This window comes from Cyanistes caeruleus, chromosome 1 (genome assembly GCF_971803275.1).
Source record: "Cyanistes caeruleus chromosome 1, bCyaCae1.hap1.1, whole genome shotgun sequence".
In the NCBI taxonomy this organism is placed as follows: Eukaryota; Metazoa; Chordata; class Aves; order Passeriformes; family Paridae; genus Cyanistes; species Cyanistes caeruleus.
This window is the reverse complement of record NC_141701.1, coordinates 70,405,459-70,424,699: the sequence shown is the minus strand read 5'-3', so window position 1 is coordinate 70,424,699 and position 19,241 is coordinate 70,405,459. Positions and strand designations below refer to the sequence as shown.

The following is a 19,241-nucleotide window of genomic DNA, read 5'->3' as shown; positions in this document are numbered from 1 at the left end:
GCTCTGCAGAAATGCTCTGGAATTTCTGTCTGCCAGGTTTATAAGGCAGAAGTTATGTGCCTTGGATAAATTCTTGTCCCTTGACAATCATTTTGGATTTATGGCCTTTCCTTTGGATAGAACCACAGATCCTTGCTTCATAGCTGCATTATCAAGATGGGCCTGACTCACACTAGCTCTCTCCTTAAAATTTTTTTCGTAAAGACAAACTTTCAGTTAGCGGTATTACAATCCAGATAGTGAAAATACAATGTCTGCATCTCTAATTCTGATAATTCTGTGTGATTGTAGCCTTCTTTTCATGTTTTCGCACCTTTCAGTGCCTATGCACCTCTATTTCTGGAGGCATGAGCAGTCAACCGATCAGCAGAGTTTCTTCTTTTTTCATATCCGGATCTTTGCCTTTGCCATCCTGTCTCTTCCCCAGATTTCATAGCATAGTTTCACTGTTGTTTCACTGGCTGGAGTAGATTAGTGAGTGTGAAGGCATCCTTTGTATCTTTCATGATAAACACCTCATATATAGAGAACAGTGAAGATCTTCAACCTTTTTGAAGATGTGTCTCCCCAGTCAGGAAAAAGCAGTATTACTTAGGCACTTCAGTTGAGTGTATATAGTTAGCTGGGCTGAGAGTCTTCCCTTGTTATGTTTCTGATCTCTGAAACATAACAGTGAGTGAGTGAGTGAGTACACGTCTCTGTCTTCTCAGCTTGACCTTGAGAGTGCAAAATCAGACAGTCCACCTTCCCCTTTATTTTATGTGACTTTGTAATTTTTTTTGCCACTTCTGATGTTTCCTTTAGTAGCATCTTTTCATCTTCCCTCTTATGGAAACAAGACATCAAAAGCATACTCATAACTGTCACTCTATTAGGAACGATGAGAAGAACGACACAGACTCTCTTGGGAGTCAATCAGGAGAATTTCTCTCAGTTTATCACCTCAGGTCTTTTTTATAGACCGATACGTGAGAAGTACAGAAAAGAAACTGTTACTGGCTAGAAAACTAACACATCACCAGCACTGGTCAGTGGGGTTCACCACCCCTCGACTTTCTCTTGCAAGAAAACAAGGAACAGACAAACAGCACCTGCAAGGCTGTTTTCAATCTCTGAGGATTGTTTTAATTCCTCTTTAAGATTTCCCAGGACACTTTCTCAGGCAAGACTGAGACAGTTATGTGGCCTGCAATTTCCACAGGCACCTTGCTCCCTGTTTCACAGTTAGAATCCATAATTCCCCCTTTTTGTTTTAAAATAAAAAAGCAGTGTTTGTAATCTCCTGCTGGGCCCTTGCAGGAAAGAGAACAAACACAGCACAAGAGGTCTTCTTCAACAGAACCTTTTATGGACACTGATTTAGAATGATTTTCTGGCCTATATTCTTGATGTTTAAGGATTGCTTTCTTTGCAGTGACCTGACGGTTGACTAATACAACTAGTTCAGTGAACTAACACACACAGCACATAAAACATCATTAGTCTGCTTAAAACTAACAGTCTAACTTGTCGACAGGGAAGTTTAAAAGAATACCAAAGTGACAAAACTCAAGAACAGCCAGATCCAGACCCAGTCTACTCAATTCTACTATGCAAAATCTATAAATCTTTTACAGATCAGTTAACAATGCAATTCACAATGCTTTGATTCTCTTTTTTTGTTTGTTTGTTTGTTTGTTTTTGGTTTTTTGTTGTCGATTGGATTTTCCCCTCAAATATGATTGAGGGACTTGTAGAGTTCACATGGCTGTGGTCAAAAGCTTCCCGACTCTCTGCAATCAGTGAAGTAACCACGGAAGCTATCTGCGGTGTAGAGATGGTTGCTTCATCAGGATCATGTTGTTGCTCGTCGGGTTCTGCAGCTGTGTTGCTGAGCGGTTTGAAGCTTGCATGTTCTGTAGTTCTGTAAAGTTGACTCCATTGTAAAGCTGTTGGTGTTGCATTTCGCTGAAGCTCCTGCTCAGCTGCTGTTTCCAGCGGTGGTTGCCCTGGCAACAAAGTTGAAGTAGCCGGTCCGGGCAGCAGCTTCGCTTACGGACCCGTTTGCCTCCCTGCGCTGGGCTGGACACAGAGGGAAGAGTCCACACCTGCCTCTGCTGTGGTGGGCAGTGTCACTGCCATCAGGGGGCTGTGCAGAGGCGGTGCAAAGGTCGAAGGGGACACCCCTGATGAGGGCTGCTGCGATGGGTGTCCCGGTGAGGTTCGCACATGCGCGAGCCCCGCGGCTGGACACAGGGGGGCTGAAAGCTGATCTCCCCCTGCCGTGCCAGTGGGTCCCGCAGATGGATGCGGGGGGGCCGCTCCTCTCGCCGCGCTGGCAGGCTGCAGCGGGGGCTTCTGTGCTGTCCCTTGCGGCACAGGAGAAAGAAACGCAAAGGCCGCAGGGGGGCTGAAGAACACCATCTACAGCGAAGGCCCCCCCGCAGCCGCTCGCAGCGGTGCTCGCAGCGCTGGTGAAGGCGCCACAGATGGAGGTGCGGGCGGGGACGGGCGGTCTCTGTTCCCCTGCTGCCTCTCTGTTGGCGAGGCTTGTGCGCCCAGCTCCGCGGGTGATGGGTTCTCAGTCTCACCCCCCAGTCTCTCATGGTGTACAAAAGAAGCATCCCTGGCATCCAAATCTTCCATCCCGGCATCACTGTCTCCAGACTGGCACCGCTCCAGTGCTTTAAAGAGCGCACCCCAGGTGGCTGCCAAGCTACACACCGGTCTCCCCTTCAGTTAACTCAGACGACAGGTGGTCTCCCACTGACAGCCAAATCTCGAGGTTAAAGGCACTATCAAGAGTCACAGTAAAACCTTGCGCTTTTACCCACTGGAACAAAGCGCGCATGGCATCTTCAGAAATACTGAGTCCCATGCACATCAAGGCATCCTGCCACACAGAGAAGACAAGCTGATCGTTAGTTGAATTGTGGTTCTTCACTGTGAGAACTGTCTATCTTGATGGCCCACAAATGCAAGTACGCAGACGCAGTGGCTTAACTCGGGACTTTAAGCTCTATCTTCGTCAAGATAAGCCATTCCAAGCCCGCTCACTGGCAGGGCTCCACTATCCGTTGGTCTAAAAAAACCAGCCGCCTCCAGGGGAGCCTGGGAGATTCTCACTTACCCCTCTGTGGGGGAAGCAGCTGGCTCGTCGACCGCTGGCTGAACTGACCCTCGGGGGTCAGCAGATGCACATCACGTCGGGGTCACCAGATGTTGCTCTATTGGGAATGGCGAGAAGAACGATACAGACTCTCTTGGGAGTCGATCAGGAGAATTTCTATCAGTTTATCACCTCAGGTCTTTTTTATAGACCGATATGTGAAAAGTACAGAAAAGAAACTCTTATTGGCTAGAAAACTAACACATCACCAGCACTGGTCAGTGGGGTTCACCACCCCTCGACTTTCTCTTGCAAGAAAACAAGGAACAGACAAACAGCACCTGCAAGGCTGTTTTCTATCTCTGAGGATTGTTTTAATTCCTCCTTAAGATTTCCCAGGACACTTTCTCAGGCAAGACTGAGACAGTTATGTGGCCTGCAATTTCCACAGGCACCTTGCTCCCTGTTTCACAGTTAGCATCCACACATAACTATGCACTGTTACATGTGTTCCTATAAATAAAGCAGTTATTTCTCAATTTGCTGCACTGCATCTGTAGATAAACCTCTTTCAGATTGCAGTTAGCAAATCAATGCAGAAGTGTCTTGCTGGAAGTGTCATCGTATTACTTCTTATTTAGATGATACTAGTACTATTATTACGATAGAAATAGTCACAAATCAGCCATTCTGGAATCAAGGCTGTATGAGTGCCTCTTTCAAACTCTCTAAAATAAGACTATTTGGAAGTCAAGTTCATAGCAAATATTTTTTAAAAAGTAATTTTAACTTTGTAAAAAGCACACCTCTATATAAAGAATATTTCATACTCCCAGTACGTTTGTGTTCCATGGCAGTTCTTTAATGTATGTTCATTAGTAACATTCACATGGGGAAATAGTGCACTCTAGATCAATACTGCTGAGACTTTCTACACAGACTGTGTAGCTCAAGCTGCACAAAGACTTTTCATCTAAAGCAGAGCTAAAATCCCTTTAACTCCTAGCTTATTGTTTGATTTAAGCTCCAGATTTTGCACAGGAACCTAATGAATTTTTTTAAAAACTGCATCACCCTTTATTAAGAAAAATAGCCATGAACCTTATCAAAGGCTTTAATTAAAATCATACACTTCTCTGAATTTTCTCTGACTGCCTGATACACTTTCTTGGCTGGAAAGAACAAAACCACTGCAGACAGCACAGTCTTTAAGTGTCACATACACACAGCTGTTAAAGCTTGCAGAAAAAAAACATCTTTGTGTTTTCTTTGAAATTTTTTGATGAGTGCTGGGGAAAAGTCAAAGACTGTTCCCTTACTTCTGTTATTTGCTTGGTCTAGCTTCCAAACATCCCTCCAACACATGCCAGTGTGATACTTTATCATAAAACCCAGGCTATCCCACACCTAACGCTTGAAGTAATTGTTAGAAGATTAAAACATATTGTATATTCTGTGTAGATTAAAGTTCCAAACTTACGTGAAGACAATTTCCAGATATGCTACCATGTAACATATGAAGGATTCCTGCATGTACCTGAGATGGTGAAGGGGCAGAGAAGCAGAATTCCAGAGAAATCCATTTAAATAATTAAGCTTTAAATATTTTAAAATCTTGATTTCCCCACTTTCTGCTCCATCTGTGATCATCCTGAAAGCTTCCAGGACTTGGATAAGTGATTCCTTCCTTTCTGTTTTCCTTCCCTCCCTATGATTTAATAGCCCTATCATTCTGATTTCCATACGGAGCAAAATATTGCTGCTTCTAACATGACAGACCACAAGGATTAGCAAATCTAAGCTGCTATTAGGAAATATCTACCTGGAAGAAGAATGCTTTCCTTAACAGCCACCTCCATTGATATAATCACCAGTCTTCCTACTGTTTCAGTGTTTTCCTACGATTAGCACTGTATTTGTCCCATGCACCATCTCACAGTAAAAAAGCTCATCACCTCTTACATTTTGTTTTTAAAAAAAGTTTCATGAAATGAAGTAAGGGAAGTATAAACAAAACTGACTTTGTTGCATCTGATTTAATTACTGATACCCTAAAAACTTGTAATTTTGGATGGTGTTTTTTGTGCTGTGTGAATTAATCAGTCTAACAATATACACATTCATAATAAGGAAGAATAATACTAAAATAAATTAATGGGGTGATAGCTCTAGATTATCATGGTTTCTCTGTTAGATTTAGATTTTACAGCTTGATTTTTTAAAAATTGCACTTACTTATAAGCAGTTCTTGACATCATTTATTCTGTTTTCAATTTGTTTCTACAAATCAAACTCAACAAGTATTTTAAAATTAACAAATGTCCTGATTTGGCTTTGAATACTGCAAGGAGAGAAATCTTGACGTTACACATGATTCTATTAGTATGCCTCAAGAATTCTTTCCTCTTCTAAATGTAGGCACTCGACGTGCTGCCAGACTTTCCCCAGCCAGCTCCCGGCCTAGAGTCAGCTGTTCCCAGAAAGCAACACAGTCTGGGATACAACTGTAGGGTTTATGCTCTATGGCACAGGCTGTCAAGCGTCGAGGGTAGGAGCAAGCACAACAGAGAGGTCTTCCCTGTGGTTTTCTAAAACTCTTCCTGGGAAGTTCCAGGAATGAAAAACAACATGCATGTGGACTTATATACAGGGGAGGTCTTAGGGGAAGATACAAACCTTTAACCAATAGAGAAGACTTAGGGGAGGAGTTCAAGGCAGGGTTCATAATGTGTGGACCAATGGAAAAGCCTGGGGGGAAGAAACAGTTTACATAATCCAATGGAACATCAAATATCAGGTGATTGACAGGGAAGGTTCCAGAGTAAGGGGTAGGTACAAACTGGGATTGACAAGTCAATGGGAGGGAGAACATAAAAGGTTTGGGAAAAATGGTTTGGGTTTACAAGATTGATAAGGAAGATACTGAAAGAAGGGGTTGGGATACAATGATTGATGGTATAGTGGAGGAGGATACAACAGGGAATAAACCAACAAAACAGGGGGGTAACAGACTAAACCATGTATATAAAAACACACCACAACAGGTGCATATCCTAAAATGGCATTATTTCTTCCCTGCTTGTTGAATTATGTTTGTCTTAATTGAAGTCCTCAAAATGGTTTCATTTGTTTATTCTTTAGTACCATTCCAGCCTATAGAATTCAGATTATGATTACCTTTTTGATGGATATATGGTGAAGGTTTAATGGGACTTCCTTGGGGCCCTGATAGATTTCCTTCTTCCCTGTGGTCGGAAGTTCAAGGATTCAGCTCCTTCTCTCTGGCTACACTTTCAGCCCTTGTCAGATGTGGAAGATCATAATCTCTGACTGACTACAGCTTTGTTAGATGGCAGAACAACCTTCTTCTATGAAGGGTGTGGGTGAACTCCAGGAAGATGATGATGTGAAACATTAATTCCTTCATAGGGATATAAAAAGTGATGCTGCTTCTTATGTGTGAGACTTGTTCCATTTTTCCAGCCCTCCTGCAAGCCTGTTAGGAAATGTCATCCAAAAATGTCTTCTCAGTACAAATGTTGATGTTTGGGCTTCTGTTGAACCTTGACTATATTATTTATGTAAGTTTAAACAGATTCAAAGTACCTGCAGCTGTTTATCAGCAGAATAGTAAGGGTTAAATTTCTTTAGAAGGACTTTTTATTGTAGGTGGCAAATTTATGAACAATATCAAGAAATTTATTAGGTAGAAGGACACACTGAAGGCAAATTTTCAAGAAGTTGGCATCTTAGTTCTAGATGTACATTGTCTGAGATTTATGTGTTAACAGTTGTGCCCATTAAAGCCTAATTTCAGACAACTCCTACCAACAGAGTCAATTACTCTAAACTGAGAATGGATTATATTTAAATGCTCTCTTCAGTATTCTCCATTATACTTAATGCTTTTTTTTGAAAATTCACAGAAATGTTTTCATGTGAGGTACAGCTGGCCAATTCTCTGGGAACAATATTTTGAATATTATCCTTCATTCTAGGGCCATTTGGATGGACTACTCATATCAAAAAAACCCATACCAATCTGTCAAGTGCTGGACATCAAGACATTGCTCAAATTTTATCAAGCAATTTTATTAAATTACCCAGCAATTAATTCATTTGCTATTTGCTATTTGCTATAGCTGGGTTAGAATTGAAAATATTCGATTTAAAGGTATTTATACTTTACGTTTTTTTCCTAAAGGTTGATTGAGAATATTTTATTGCTTTCCTCAAGCCTACGCATGTAGATTTCTTAAATGGAAAAGACAGGATTAAAATTAAAGTTCTCATCAATATTTCAGTCTTTGATGGACAGTGGTATTAACTGACATACTAGCAATAAGTTTCTTACATGCTATAAAATATAAAAATTAATATAAATTTCATTCTACTTGACCAAAAAAAGCCTTCCTTTTGTACATGAAAATGTATTAAGGCAGTGGACGTGTAATCATGTAATATAGCTATTAGTTTACCTTTCCAGAGGAAAGTTTGAAGAAAAGAGCTCTTTAAACTTAAAAACCCCACAGATTGAGAGTTCATAAATAAACAGTATCTTTTGACTCTCCTAAAACTTTGTTCAATGTTTATTCAGCCCTACTGTGCATGTGCATTAAGCTGCTTTTTTATTTTTCTGTCTTTTTTTTTGGTCTTTTTTTCTATGTTTTCCACAGGATGCTGCATTGTGTCTCTAAATGAATAATTAAATCAGCAGAAGCTAATTAAAATTTCATATTCTCCTCTTTCCCTAGTATGTTTTTTACTAGGAGTTTTTCAAACCTGTCCTTAAATATAGTATTATCAGCATTTATTGGATCAGGGCTTCACAAACATCAACATCTTTGTTTTCCACAGCACTCTGGGAAACTTGATTTGAAATAATTATTCTTGTTTTATAGAGAAGTAACCAAAGACTGATGCTACAGCTAAAAGGGTTTGGGTAGTCCGTCTGAGCAGTTTATGACTAAATATTTTACATTTGTTCAACATTGCATTCAAAGCAAAACTCCTGTTAACTTCAGCTGTAGCTCTGGGTGTTCCAGAAGGCACTGTGAATTCCTCCTGCCAACTGGAGTGCTTCATCTCCAGGTGGGTCCTTAACAAGCCAGGAAAGCAGTAAAGAAAGATGTGGTCTGAGTGATCACAGACCATGGCAGGTGTATGAGGATGAAGGGGTAAGATTTAGTTCCCTGTGGCATTCCAGAACTGTGAAGCACTTTCTTCACTTTTTCTTCCCTTTTCTCATCAATTTGCTGTCTAATTTGCAACATTTTCTAGGTACTGCAGTAAATAAAGCTACTTCTCTAAGCAGGTACATCCAATGTATCTTGTAAGGCATTCCCAGTTGGGCTTTAATGACAAGGTGCTGTGTGATGATGTAATTGAAGTTTACTACATAAAGAAAACATGGCTGTGGTTTAAATTTTAGTTTTACATTTTTTCTCCATTAAACACTTTTTAGCTTGAGATTTGACCTTTAGGTGTTGATAAGGTCTTTTAATTGATATTTTAGTGTGTAATATAGTGATTATGTTATTAAAAAACAGTACACACAAACCCAGTCATAACAACATTATGATAATGTTACTTCTGCCTTTTTCACTGTTGAATCACAGAAGGTGCTTTGAGGAGAGAGTTTGGGTTCTTTATAGACTGTGCCATCAGCTTTACACAGAATTACAACAATTGTACTCCTGTTTCTCTGGGAATAAAATATATAAATAATACAAGAATAAAAAATCCCTGATACTTGCCAATATGTGCAGATAAAAAAGTTCAAATATGGAAAGATTTTGTGTGTGCACATATATAAACAATTAACAAGAATTTTTAGGGCTTCACCATGTATTTGGAAATCACACCTAAGAATTTACAAGTGCACAGAGAGCAAGGCAAAATTCTAACCTGCACTGCTCATAATCTGGGACTGTCGCTATTGTGACAATTATATTATTGAATACAGAAATTAGCTTTAGATGGTTTGATATGAAAGCCTGAGTGTGTGTGAACAAACAGTGTATGTTCAATATACCTGAACGAGTGTTAGTCATCATTTTAATAACCGCTTTTATGTTTCTATTATTATCCTGGAAAAAGTCATAATCACTTAAAAATGATGAAACAAACTCTATGAATAGTACATGGAGAAGATATTTTATGATTTATTTATGTCTGTTTGCATCTAATCAAGTTTATCTGTTCAACAATGCTGAGGCTCTGAATAATGCAGAAGGAGATCTCATTTTACAAGTGACAGGGTATTTGCATTTGATTTAACCATTTTTTAAAAAATACAAGTATTTAAAAAATTAATGGTTTTTTTCTTTCTTGGTATTGATTTTGCTTGTTTTTTTAATAGACGAAATAATTAAATACATTGTGTGATTTAAAGTTATCTTAAACTGTGATTAATTTGTTTTAATAATTTCATTTAAATTTTATTTTATTTTTTTCCAATGCTTTTCAAAGTGTTTTATTTTCAATGTTGCTCAAGATTTGTTCTGTTTGTAAATTGTATATGTGTCTAAAGCTGTGAGAGGAATGACCTGGATGTGTATCCCATGCTTCAGCAATTATACTGGTATAACTAAGTTATCTTCCCTAGATGAGGCCTATTTTAGCTTAAATGATTCCATGATTCTATTCACTTAGGGAAAGTAGAACCATATCTGCCTCCAAATGAATGTAAACCAAAGCAGAGAGATAAACAGCACAGTAGAATATTATTCCCTCTCTTTGATTTATGGCATATATTCTAAAAGATGCAGTTCCTTGCAGACATTAAGTGCCAATGTTCTATTTTTTTTTATCCAATAATGTAATTTTGCAGTAATCCTTTGATCAAACTAGTGCATACACAAAGTACGTACTTTATATTTCCATCAGTAAATTTTCTGTGAGCTGTAATACTCTGATGTGTGTATATATATATAAATACAGCACAACATTCTCTAGGAAATGTACTCTTTAATTGGGGTGGGGAAAAGCACACGGGTGATTAGATGCTTTTCTTATTCCTCAAAGTTTAGGAAAAGGGTCTATATTCTTCATTTCCTGAGGTTACATTCAGCAAATTTTACTGGGGTAGAGAAGAGTTGGTAAATAAGCTTTGGGAAGAGTGTGATCTGATGAGCTGTTTATTCTGGACATGCTGTAACTTAAACAGTGGTTTCAAAATTTTGTTTTGTTCATTTGTAGACAAGAAAACTATTGAGGCTTTTAAATGAAAACATTGATTTTTTTTTTAAAGAAAATAGAAGTTTGCTGAGAGTGTACTTTCTTTTTCACCCTTCACATAAAATAGGTTTTCATGGGTCAAACTTAAGAAAATCCATTGGGTTAATTCCTTTAGGGAGTCCTTGTTACCAAATGCAGGCTCAGCTGTATTTTAACAAGGACTTTTCTCCCCATTCAAACCTATGAACAAGGACCTCCAAGGAATGGGCAGAAGTGAACATTGAGAAGCTACTATGCCCCAATTGGCAGCTCCTCTCCTTGATAGTCATGAGAATTTTCAGCCTTTGGGCCACTAAATCCACTTCCATTTTCAAGGTTAAAAGAGGATCAGAAAAGCATCAAGGGAGCTTCCTCATCAGTATAGATTTGGTTGCACTTTATTTCAATGTGTGACTGGAACTTGTGTAGACATATATCTGAAGTTGACTTACATAAACTATTTTTGTACTTCTGGCAGTGTGGCTGTGGGGCTGCAAAACCCTTCTGAGAACTGAGGAACCATTTGGGTGATTTACCCAAGCTGACCTCCTCTTGGTGATATTTATACCAAATGAAGCCTGAGGTCAGATCAACACCTGCTAGCACAGTATTCTCTCTCTGAAACCAGTCAAGAGGGAAAAGTTCAGGAACAAGATAAGCACAGGAAGTTACTTTACCACAATACTCAACCACCTTCAGCAGTTTCTTTTTTAGAGGCCTCTTAAATCAGAAGTGATTTTAGTGGATCCCCACCATGAATTTTTCTGGTCTCTTACTCAACTCAGGTCAAGTTCTGACATCTAGTACATCCCATGTCAATGAGTTGTACAGTTTCTCTACGTAGTGTAAGGAAGACTTGGCATTTATTTTCCTAAAATTTAACTTTATGTCTCCTGCTCTTACATGAGAAACATATGAGTGAAGAATTATTTCTTATTTTCATTGCTTAGTCATGATTCTGGGCTCTCTAAAAAAACCTTTTGACCATCTTGTCATCTTTCTTTCAAGATGAAAAGTTTTCACTTATTTAGTAATTCCTACTATGGAAATATTTCCATTCCTTGCTACCTTTTTATGTTCCTTTTGCTCCCTTGTTATCTGAGTTCTCAGATACCTTAAGGACCTATGTAAATTAAAAGTGTGGAGTTCTTGTGGTTCTTGTAAAGCTCCTGCTTCTGCAGCTGATGCTGTTGTTAAATAGTCAAGTTAATAATTTTACAGTCAATTTAGGAATTTATATTTTAGCTTCAGTCCCCTGTTGGCATTTTAACAGAAAAAGCACTCAGTAAGTTATACTCCCAGAACCACTAATGAGGTGAAAGTCAAGCATAAACTAGTAGTTCAACAAAGAAAGGAGAGAAGAAAAATATTTTATTATGTCAGAATATGTGGTTTTGTGTGTTTGTTTATACAAAAATAGAAATGCAGGTGTTGCTAAACATGGCAATGCACAATACATTTCCTGTTGGATAGCTTTGAAGAAATGAAGATTCTTTTGCAGCAGATGGCTGAATGAGTCTACTGGCTCAACTTAGGTCATTCTGATGATAATGTCTTCCTCTTTAGATCTTGAACTATCAGGTGCTAAAGGTTTGATCCTAACACTGCTAATCAAATCAGATTGTGCTTTTCTCTGGAATCCCACTTTGGGTTCCTGAATTAAATAAATTGTCTGTATCAGAGAGGGAAACAGCGTGAACAAAATAGTCAGTTTCCATTGCCTCAGTGCACTGCTGGAAGAAGCTTGCTGATTATAGCAGGGGGAAATGTTTATTGCTGATCAGCTTACTCTATATGGGGAGCTCTTACAATAAAATGAAGTATAAAATCAAGGTATAGAAGCATCATAGCTCAACTAGCCAAAAGAAGAAAATCTTCTAAAGCTTTTTATTGATGCCAAGCTGATGTTTATGGCATTCACAATTTAGTACTAAACCAAAGGTGCACAGACTCATCTGTCTTTGCTAATCAGAACTTTGATTAATTTTCTTTGGAAACTTCATTGCAGACAGCAATTTCATTTTATGAGAATGTTGAATGTCTCCATAAACCAGCATTTTTCAAACTGTAATTCAATGGTTGTTGTATAGAAATTCAAAAACCATGATCAAAATCAATGGCCTCTTGTAAAATGTTGCCTCAGGTTAGCTGTCAACTAAATTGAATACCCTTGTTAGCTATATTCATCTTTGTAACAACTTTCTTTTATTGTCACATGTATTTTTTTCAGGGATGAGCCTATGCATTTAATTAGAGATCTGTTTAAAACTTAGAAAATCAGTGCAAAGCAAATTTGTCAGACACTTTGGATTCCACCTAATTCTGGACCTCTTTGATGAATCAGCTCTGTTTGTCTGTCAGGCTACACTCTCTAGTATTGGTACCCTGCTGTATGGACTCAATACAATCCAGTTCATGAAACATCCTTCAGGAACCAACAGACAGGACACTGCATCAGGATGTTTCTTACTCCATTTCAAGTGATTGTATTTGACTACAATAAAAAATAAACAAACCAAAGAAATAAACCCAACCAAAGAAAAAACCCAAAAACCCACAAAACCCCCCACAAACCAACCAAAGGCTAAAAGACCCTACAGTCATTTATCTGTAATGCGGCTTTTCATTTTTATGCAGAAGATGCCACTGTTTTGTACTACATAAAACAAAAAATAGGATTTTTGTTTGAGAATCTTGGAAATTGTATTTTGAATTCATATGAAATACTTAATAGAACAAAATTTTCAGTCTATTTTATTATTGTAGAAACTTGCAGCGCTCTTAAATCAATGCAGACTGTTCCTTTTTAACAACAGAGTTTCTGACCCAATGCAAAAGAAAAGTTAAAGCCCTTACATTGCAATATATTTATTATAGGTGAGGAATATGTGGAATATTTTGCTGGGAACCACACATGCACTGGTTTAACTGGACATATATCTGAAAATAGTTATTTGTATATTTTTTTACAATTTGATTGATAATCTGTAGACATTTTTTTATGTATTGACATAGGGCAGGATTGTAGAGTGTGCTGTGATATGCTTTGATGACATGAAAATGTGTCTTCACCAGTCAGACCCAATTGAGCCAGCTGCTGCCCTGAATCATGAGTTGTATGCAGTAAAGACACAAGAGAGGAGGGTTTTGGCACAAGGGCATATTTCCGAGGTAATAACTAGGAACCAAACCACTGGAATAAAGGATTTGACAATGGGTAATTGCCACAGTGGAGAATGAAGAAAAGGGAGTTATGCTGGAATGAAGGATGTGGGAGTGGCAGTCAGTGGAAAGATAGAGGAAGTGACACATTTTTGGGGAGACATGGGCAGTATTGCCCAAGCTCCCTGTCCCCTTTTCAGTTCTGCCTTTCCATTGCTCGCTGGCAACAGGGAAGAGCAGTGGCAGTGGAAAGCTTTTCAGATGTGGCTCCTGTTGGTGTTTTTCCCTAGCAATTAACCAAGAAGGAGAACCCAAAGGAAGGAGGACATGTAGCTGCAAAGGAGGGAAAGGGTGCAGCACAGCCCCTTTTTGTCCCATGTCTCTGCTGAGCTCTGTCTGTGCACCCACTCTGGGGACTGGTGCAGCATAACCTCTATTGGTAAGAAATGTGCAAAAGAACATGGTTATCATTTCAGCATTCGCTGGTTTATTGCAACTTTCCCAAATAACCATCAGCAGTGAGCAAAGTTAATAAAAAATATAGTGTTGGTTACATTGCCTCTACTTAAATTTTATCACATTTGTGTTGAGAAAGAGAAGTTAATTTCCTAAATTATTCTGAGAGAGACTGCATAGTCATAGAGCCAAAGAAAATTTGTTAACTTTCCATCTCCCTAAATATCTCTACACTTGCCTTTACGTTTCTTTAAAACACCATTGTACTCACACTGCTGAAATCTGCTTTTGAAGGTGCAACTTTGCTAACAGATTTGAAAGGTTCTGCTGCACCCATCTTTCTCATTAGAAAACATGAAGGATTTTTTTTTTCTGTATATGTGACTGGTAATCTTTGTAGTTTTATACTGACTACTCAAAGCAATGTAGCAATTAAAGCATAGTTTACTTAACAAAAGTTCAGGTATATTGAGTAGTGAAACACACTAGTAACTAAAATTAGGCATAACATATTTATTGTCTCTGTTATTATTAATTTAAAAAATTTCTCATTGAAATTCTGTTGTTCAATAGCATTATAGTAAAATCAAAGTGATAATGCAGTAGGCATGTGTGATATTTTATATAATCATAGGAAAATCAATTGAACTAAATGTTCTCCTTGTCTTCATGGTGTCTTTATGGATTTATGTTTCTGCATCTCATTCCCAGGTTTGGAGATGGTTATTCTGTCAAGGTTTGGCTTAGCAAAGAAATAAGTTATGGAAGAATGATTTTGGACTGTCTACAACTGCATTTCCCTGGAACACAGTTTAAGGTACAAATAAATCTTGTTGTTATATGTATATGGCAGGATTAATTTGGGACTGGTCAGAATAGTATGTACATGTTTGTTGCAGTCCACAACTGCAGGATCATGTCCAGGGAAGCTGCAGGGTTCTGGGAACCAGCATGTAACACCAACGAGACGGGCTTCTGGTTCATGAAACCATTTATTCAGCATGGGAACAAACTCAGATCCAGAACAGAGAGCCCCAAACAGAGGCTGAGCAGGAGTTTTTGAGGGACAGAGCTTTTGTGGGTCTCCACCTTTGAGGGTGGAGTTCAGGGTCAGGGACCACTAGAAACACAGCAAGGGAGAAACCCCCCAGGGACTCAAATACAATCAGAACTCCTGGGCCGCCCCCAACAAGGGGTTTGGGGTGGGACAACTCCATCCAGGGCTCACATACCCATCCCCCAACACAGGGGGTCAAAACCGACACACATGGCCCACAGCCATGCCTCCCCTTTCACAATGCTTATCTAAAACTAACTCTTGGCCTCCTCGAGGCACGTCACAACACATGTTTGTATATTTACATGTTTGGATATATTGATCTTCTTGGAAAAGGTACGTATGAATATCCCTTTTGTTTTTCTATTAAGCAGTTCATAAAAATTGTACTTAGGATGTTGGTTGAATCAACTCCAAACAGCCATTTAGGCAATGTAAATAGAAAGGCCTTTCCTCTGACTGAAAATTTCCTTTTTCTTTTATTACTGATGAAGTTGAACTCAAATCTGTGTTCACCTGAAGTAGGACTACAATGTAGTTACTATGAGTATTTTGCTTTGTTTGCTTTCTGATAAGGCTCAGAGTTGATAAGCCAGCCTTTACTGAGATTCTTTAATACAAAGCCTTATAAAAGACCTGTAGAAATTAAATTTCAATAAAAACTCTCAAAGGCTTTTACTTTAACTGTGTTTAGGAAAAGAACCATGGAAAGCAATGTCTATCTTAGATATGAACTTCTTTGTGTGTAGAAGTCTATACTGAGGTCAGACAGCTGTGTATCTGTGTATGCTCAGCCTTTTCCCAGACTGCATTGTAACAGCACTAGTCTGTTAAATTAAAATTTCCCTGAAGTTTTGTATCTTTTATGAGATTAATAAGCTGTCACCTCAGAATACACACAAAATCTGTGCTCTCAGTATGAATTGCTCTTTGTGCTATGAATATAGACAAAATATGTTCTATTTTAAAAGCTGCTATTTTCCATATTAATCTGCAATAAGAGCCTGTTGAAGTTAGACTGATTATAAGCAGGCATAGCTTCATCACAAAGTACATTCACTTTTATCTGTTTTAATAATTTTTTTGCTTTTTTTCAGGGACAACATCTTAACCTGCTCGAATACCATGTACCAAGAAGTCAGGGATGTTTAGCAGAGCTATTCAGAGTCCTAGAGAATCACAAAGCTTTTCTCCAAACCAAACACTACTCCATTAGCCAATCCACGTTAGAGCAGGTATTTTATACTTTTTGTTTATTTTCTTCTTTTTGTCTAAATGTGCTGTGTATTGTAGTTATTGATGTAGTAGAATATTCTATCATTTGCTGGGTTATATGAATGTGTGCAATACTCAGCAGTTCCAGGCCATCTCAGGTTACAGTGTTTCATGTCCCATGCTGCTTTTACACTGGAGGTGAGCATAGTAAAAGCAACACATCAAGCCACGTAGTTGTAATGTGCACAAACATAATTTGTGCTTAGATGAATCTGGAGCTTTGCGGGATGACAAAGTGGGGCTGTGAACCGCCACCTCCACAATCCAAAAGCTGGGATCTTACTAAGGTCCTTGAAAAGGCTGAACTGCTCTCTTTAACTCATAGCAAACCTTAGACTTTCAGAACTTTTTCCAGTGAGAATTTTAAATGCACAAACAAATGAAAGAGATCTGACTGCTAAAGACTGAAATCCCATTGTGAGGAAAAGAAGAACACATTGATGGCAAGCATGGGATTTCTGGGTGATTGTGATGTGTTACAGAATCTTCATTTGCAACTACTTGTTATTCATTCTGCAAACTGAGAGGCACATCTAGTCAAAATATTAATTTTCTATGATTGATGGTGTGACTTGGTTTCTTTTTCCCATGTGCAAATCATTATAGAAGTATTATTTTCTGTGCTGGTCTACTAACTATTTGTAAATTATCTATTCACTGATTGACTGCATTTCAGATAATTTCATCCTATTTCTTCAGGCATTCTTCACTCAGGTTTACTTCCTCTCCATTTTTCATGGCGATGCATCATCACCTCAGTCACCTGCTGCTGCATCCTCTCCTTGACTGAGTGTCAGTTTTAAACAGGAAAATACTTCTTCACAGTAACAAACACACTTATAATGCACCCCAAGTTTTTTTGTATATGAAGAGGATCATTTGAATAAAGGAGAGCCATTTTTCCCTCTACATGCGTTGCTGTGAAATAGTTGTGTGATTAAAAATAAAAGAAGCCTTTACGTAGTAAGATCAGTGTTTAAAAAAACCCAAACCAATTCAAGGAGGCATATTAGTTGTTGAATCAGAAGTGTGTTTTCACCTTGAAATATTTGTATCCTAATCTGTAATATTTATTGGCAGAAACAAGCACCTCAGATTCTTTAGGTATGTCATTCAAAGACAATTAAAACCATTGTTTCACATTGACTTGCGCGTAAAATGTATTCTTCATATCTCAGTAACTCATTTTACCATAATTTTTATCATTTATCAACCCCTGTCTTAGCTGGAGTGGGGAAAAGGGATTACTTCTAGAGTTTATAAGACATGTTTTTAGAGGGGTTCCCTCAACATGAGTTATTAATTATTTTGTCCAAAAAACTAAGAAGAGCAGCTAAAAAATACCCTCACCTATATCCCCAAAGTCTGAATTCAAGCACTTTTGTTTTGAAAATCCTACTTCTATTATGTCTTACAGGTATTCATTAACTTTGTGACACAGCAACAAGAAGTATGGCGTTCTTCACAAGGATCTTCTGTTGTCCATCATGATCGTTTCCCAGTCTAGGCTCAGAACAGGATACAGCTTCAACATAACATATATGTGTGTGTGTTTGCATATATGTACACACAAGCTACATGCAATAACTTTTCAACTGTGGACAATTTCTATACAAGAAACAAACAGTAGAAACAGAGTCGAGTTTTCATCTGTAGGCCAGAAGAAAGGGTACTAGTTCTTGGTTAAGCAAGAACTGATTATATGCAGACCAAAAATCTGCCAAAAAGTAACTTTTTCTTAATTTAACTGGAATTTTATAATACAAATGGCCTAATTAATGGAGAGAAAAAAAAGGCTGACCTGCCTGTGCATAGTAGATTTTTTTTTTTTGTGGTGTCTCTGCATTCATTTGGCTATAATACTTCCTTGCATGCACACTTAATATCTGATTTTTACCTGATAAGGCAAGAAAAAGAAAAAACAATTGAATGGTAGAAATAGCTTGGCTATCACCCAGTATTTTTATTTAATCACACAAATTGAGAACCTTTTAATTTCCCTGTTAATTCAGTCCTGTGTTGTGACAAGCTAAATTAACCTTTTCATTGTATAAAGGATGCACTGTATTCCATAAGGCTTTATGTTAAAGAGGTTATTAGCGTACTAGCCTAGTCTGCCTCCCAGTTATCTTAAGTGAATTTAACAAGTTTTCATAAATCATACTTGACAATGAGCTTTCCCCTAAGCCTGTGGGTTGCTTCTGGAAGTATTCTCAAGTACTTTTTAATGACCTAGTTTGTTTTTCTCATCTTTTTGTTTCCTTTTTCTTCAAAGAGAATTTCAAAATGCTGTTTAATGGGAATGTTAAAGGAAAATAAAATAAACATTTGGACCATGATCAATAAACTTCTAAGTAAATATATTATGATGCTAGATACTTCAGACAAGGCCACAGTCTTCAGCCTATAATTGTGCAAAATAAGTGATATTTAATGAATAAAAACTCTTTGTATATTGTGCTTGGAGAAAACAAGTAGGAATTTTTTTGTGTCGTAAGTGGCTGCCTCATCTTAAACAAGTCTTTGACGTTCCTGTGAAATTAGCTCATGCCACTTTTATTGACTACAGTGTCAAATAGCTGAAATTGTAGAACCAGTGACTTAGAAGTTAATTGCTTCAATATGATTTTGGGTGGGCAGTGGCCAGAAAAGTTCACTTTGAGATGGAAGAATTTGATTTTAAATGTCCCGTATTGCAAAGCTGCTGCTATAATTCCCTGCTGTATGATGATATTTAAAAAATAAAAAAAAAATAAAAAAAAATGTGTTTTAGGCTTTGCAAACTGACTCAGAAGACTGTTTATTAAGGCTTGATTTGTTCATGTTGCTTTGGCCCATTATGATTTTTTAAAATCAGGAATTCACATTGCATATTTCTAAAAAGATTAAATTAAGTGTTTGAAAAATAAATAAAACCCTATAGATTTATAGGCTTTTGTCTGCATGTACATATGGGTCAAAATGAGTGAGCTTATGAAAGTGCTT

The 19,241-nt window shown here is 37.9% G+C and overlaps 1 protein-coding gene across 1 annotated transcript in view; it reads left to right on the top strand.

Moving 5' to 3' along the window:
• The window catches only part of LOC111925366 (ATP-binding cassette sub-family A member 13), a 145,263-nt gene extending 126,224 nt beyond the window's left edge, over nt 1-19,039 (top strand). The window contains exons 36-38 of the mRNA XM_086880899.1: nt 14,636-14,741; nt 16,079-16,216; nt 17,674-19,039. Of these exons, the coding sequence (XP_086737025.1) occupies nt 14,636-14,741; nt 16,079-16,216; nt 17,674-17,763 (334 nt within the window). The 3' untranslated portion in view covers nt 17,764-19,039. The remainder of the gene's footprint in view (nt 1-14,635; nt 14,742-16,078; nt 16,217-17,673) is intronic.
• The last annotated feature ends 202 nt before the right edge of the window (nt 19,040-19,241 follow it).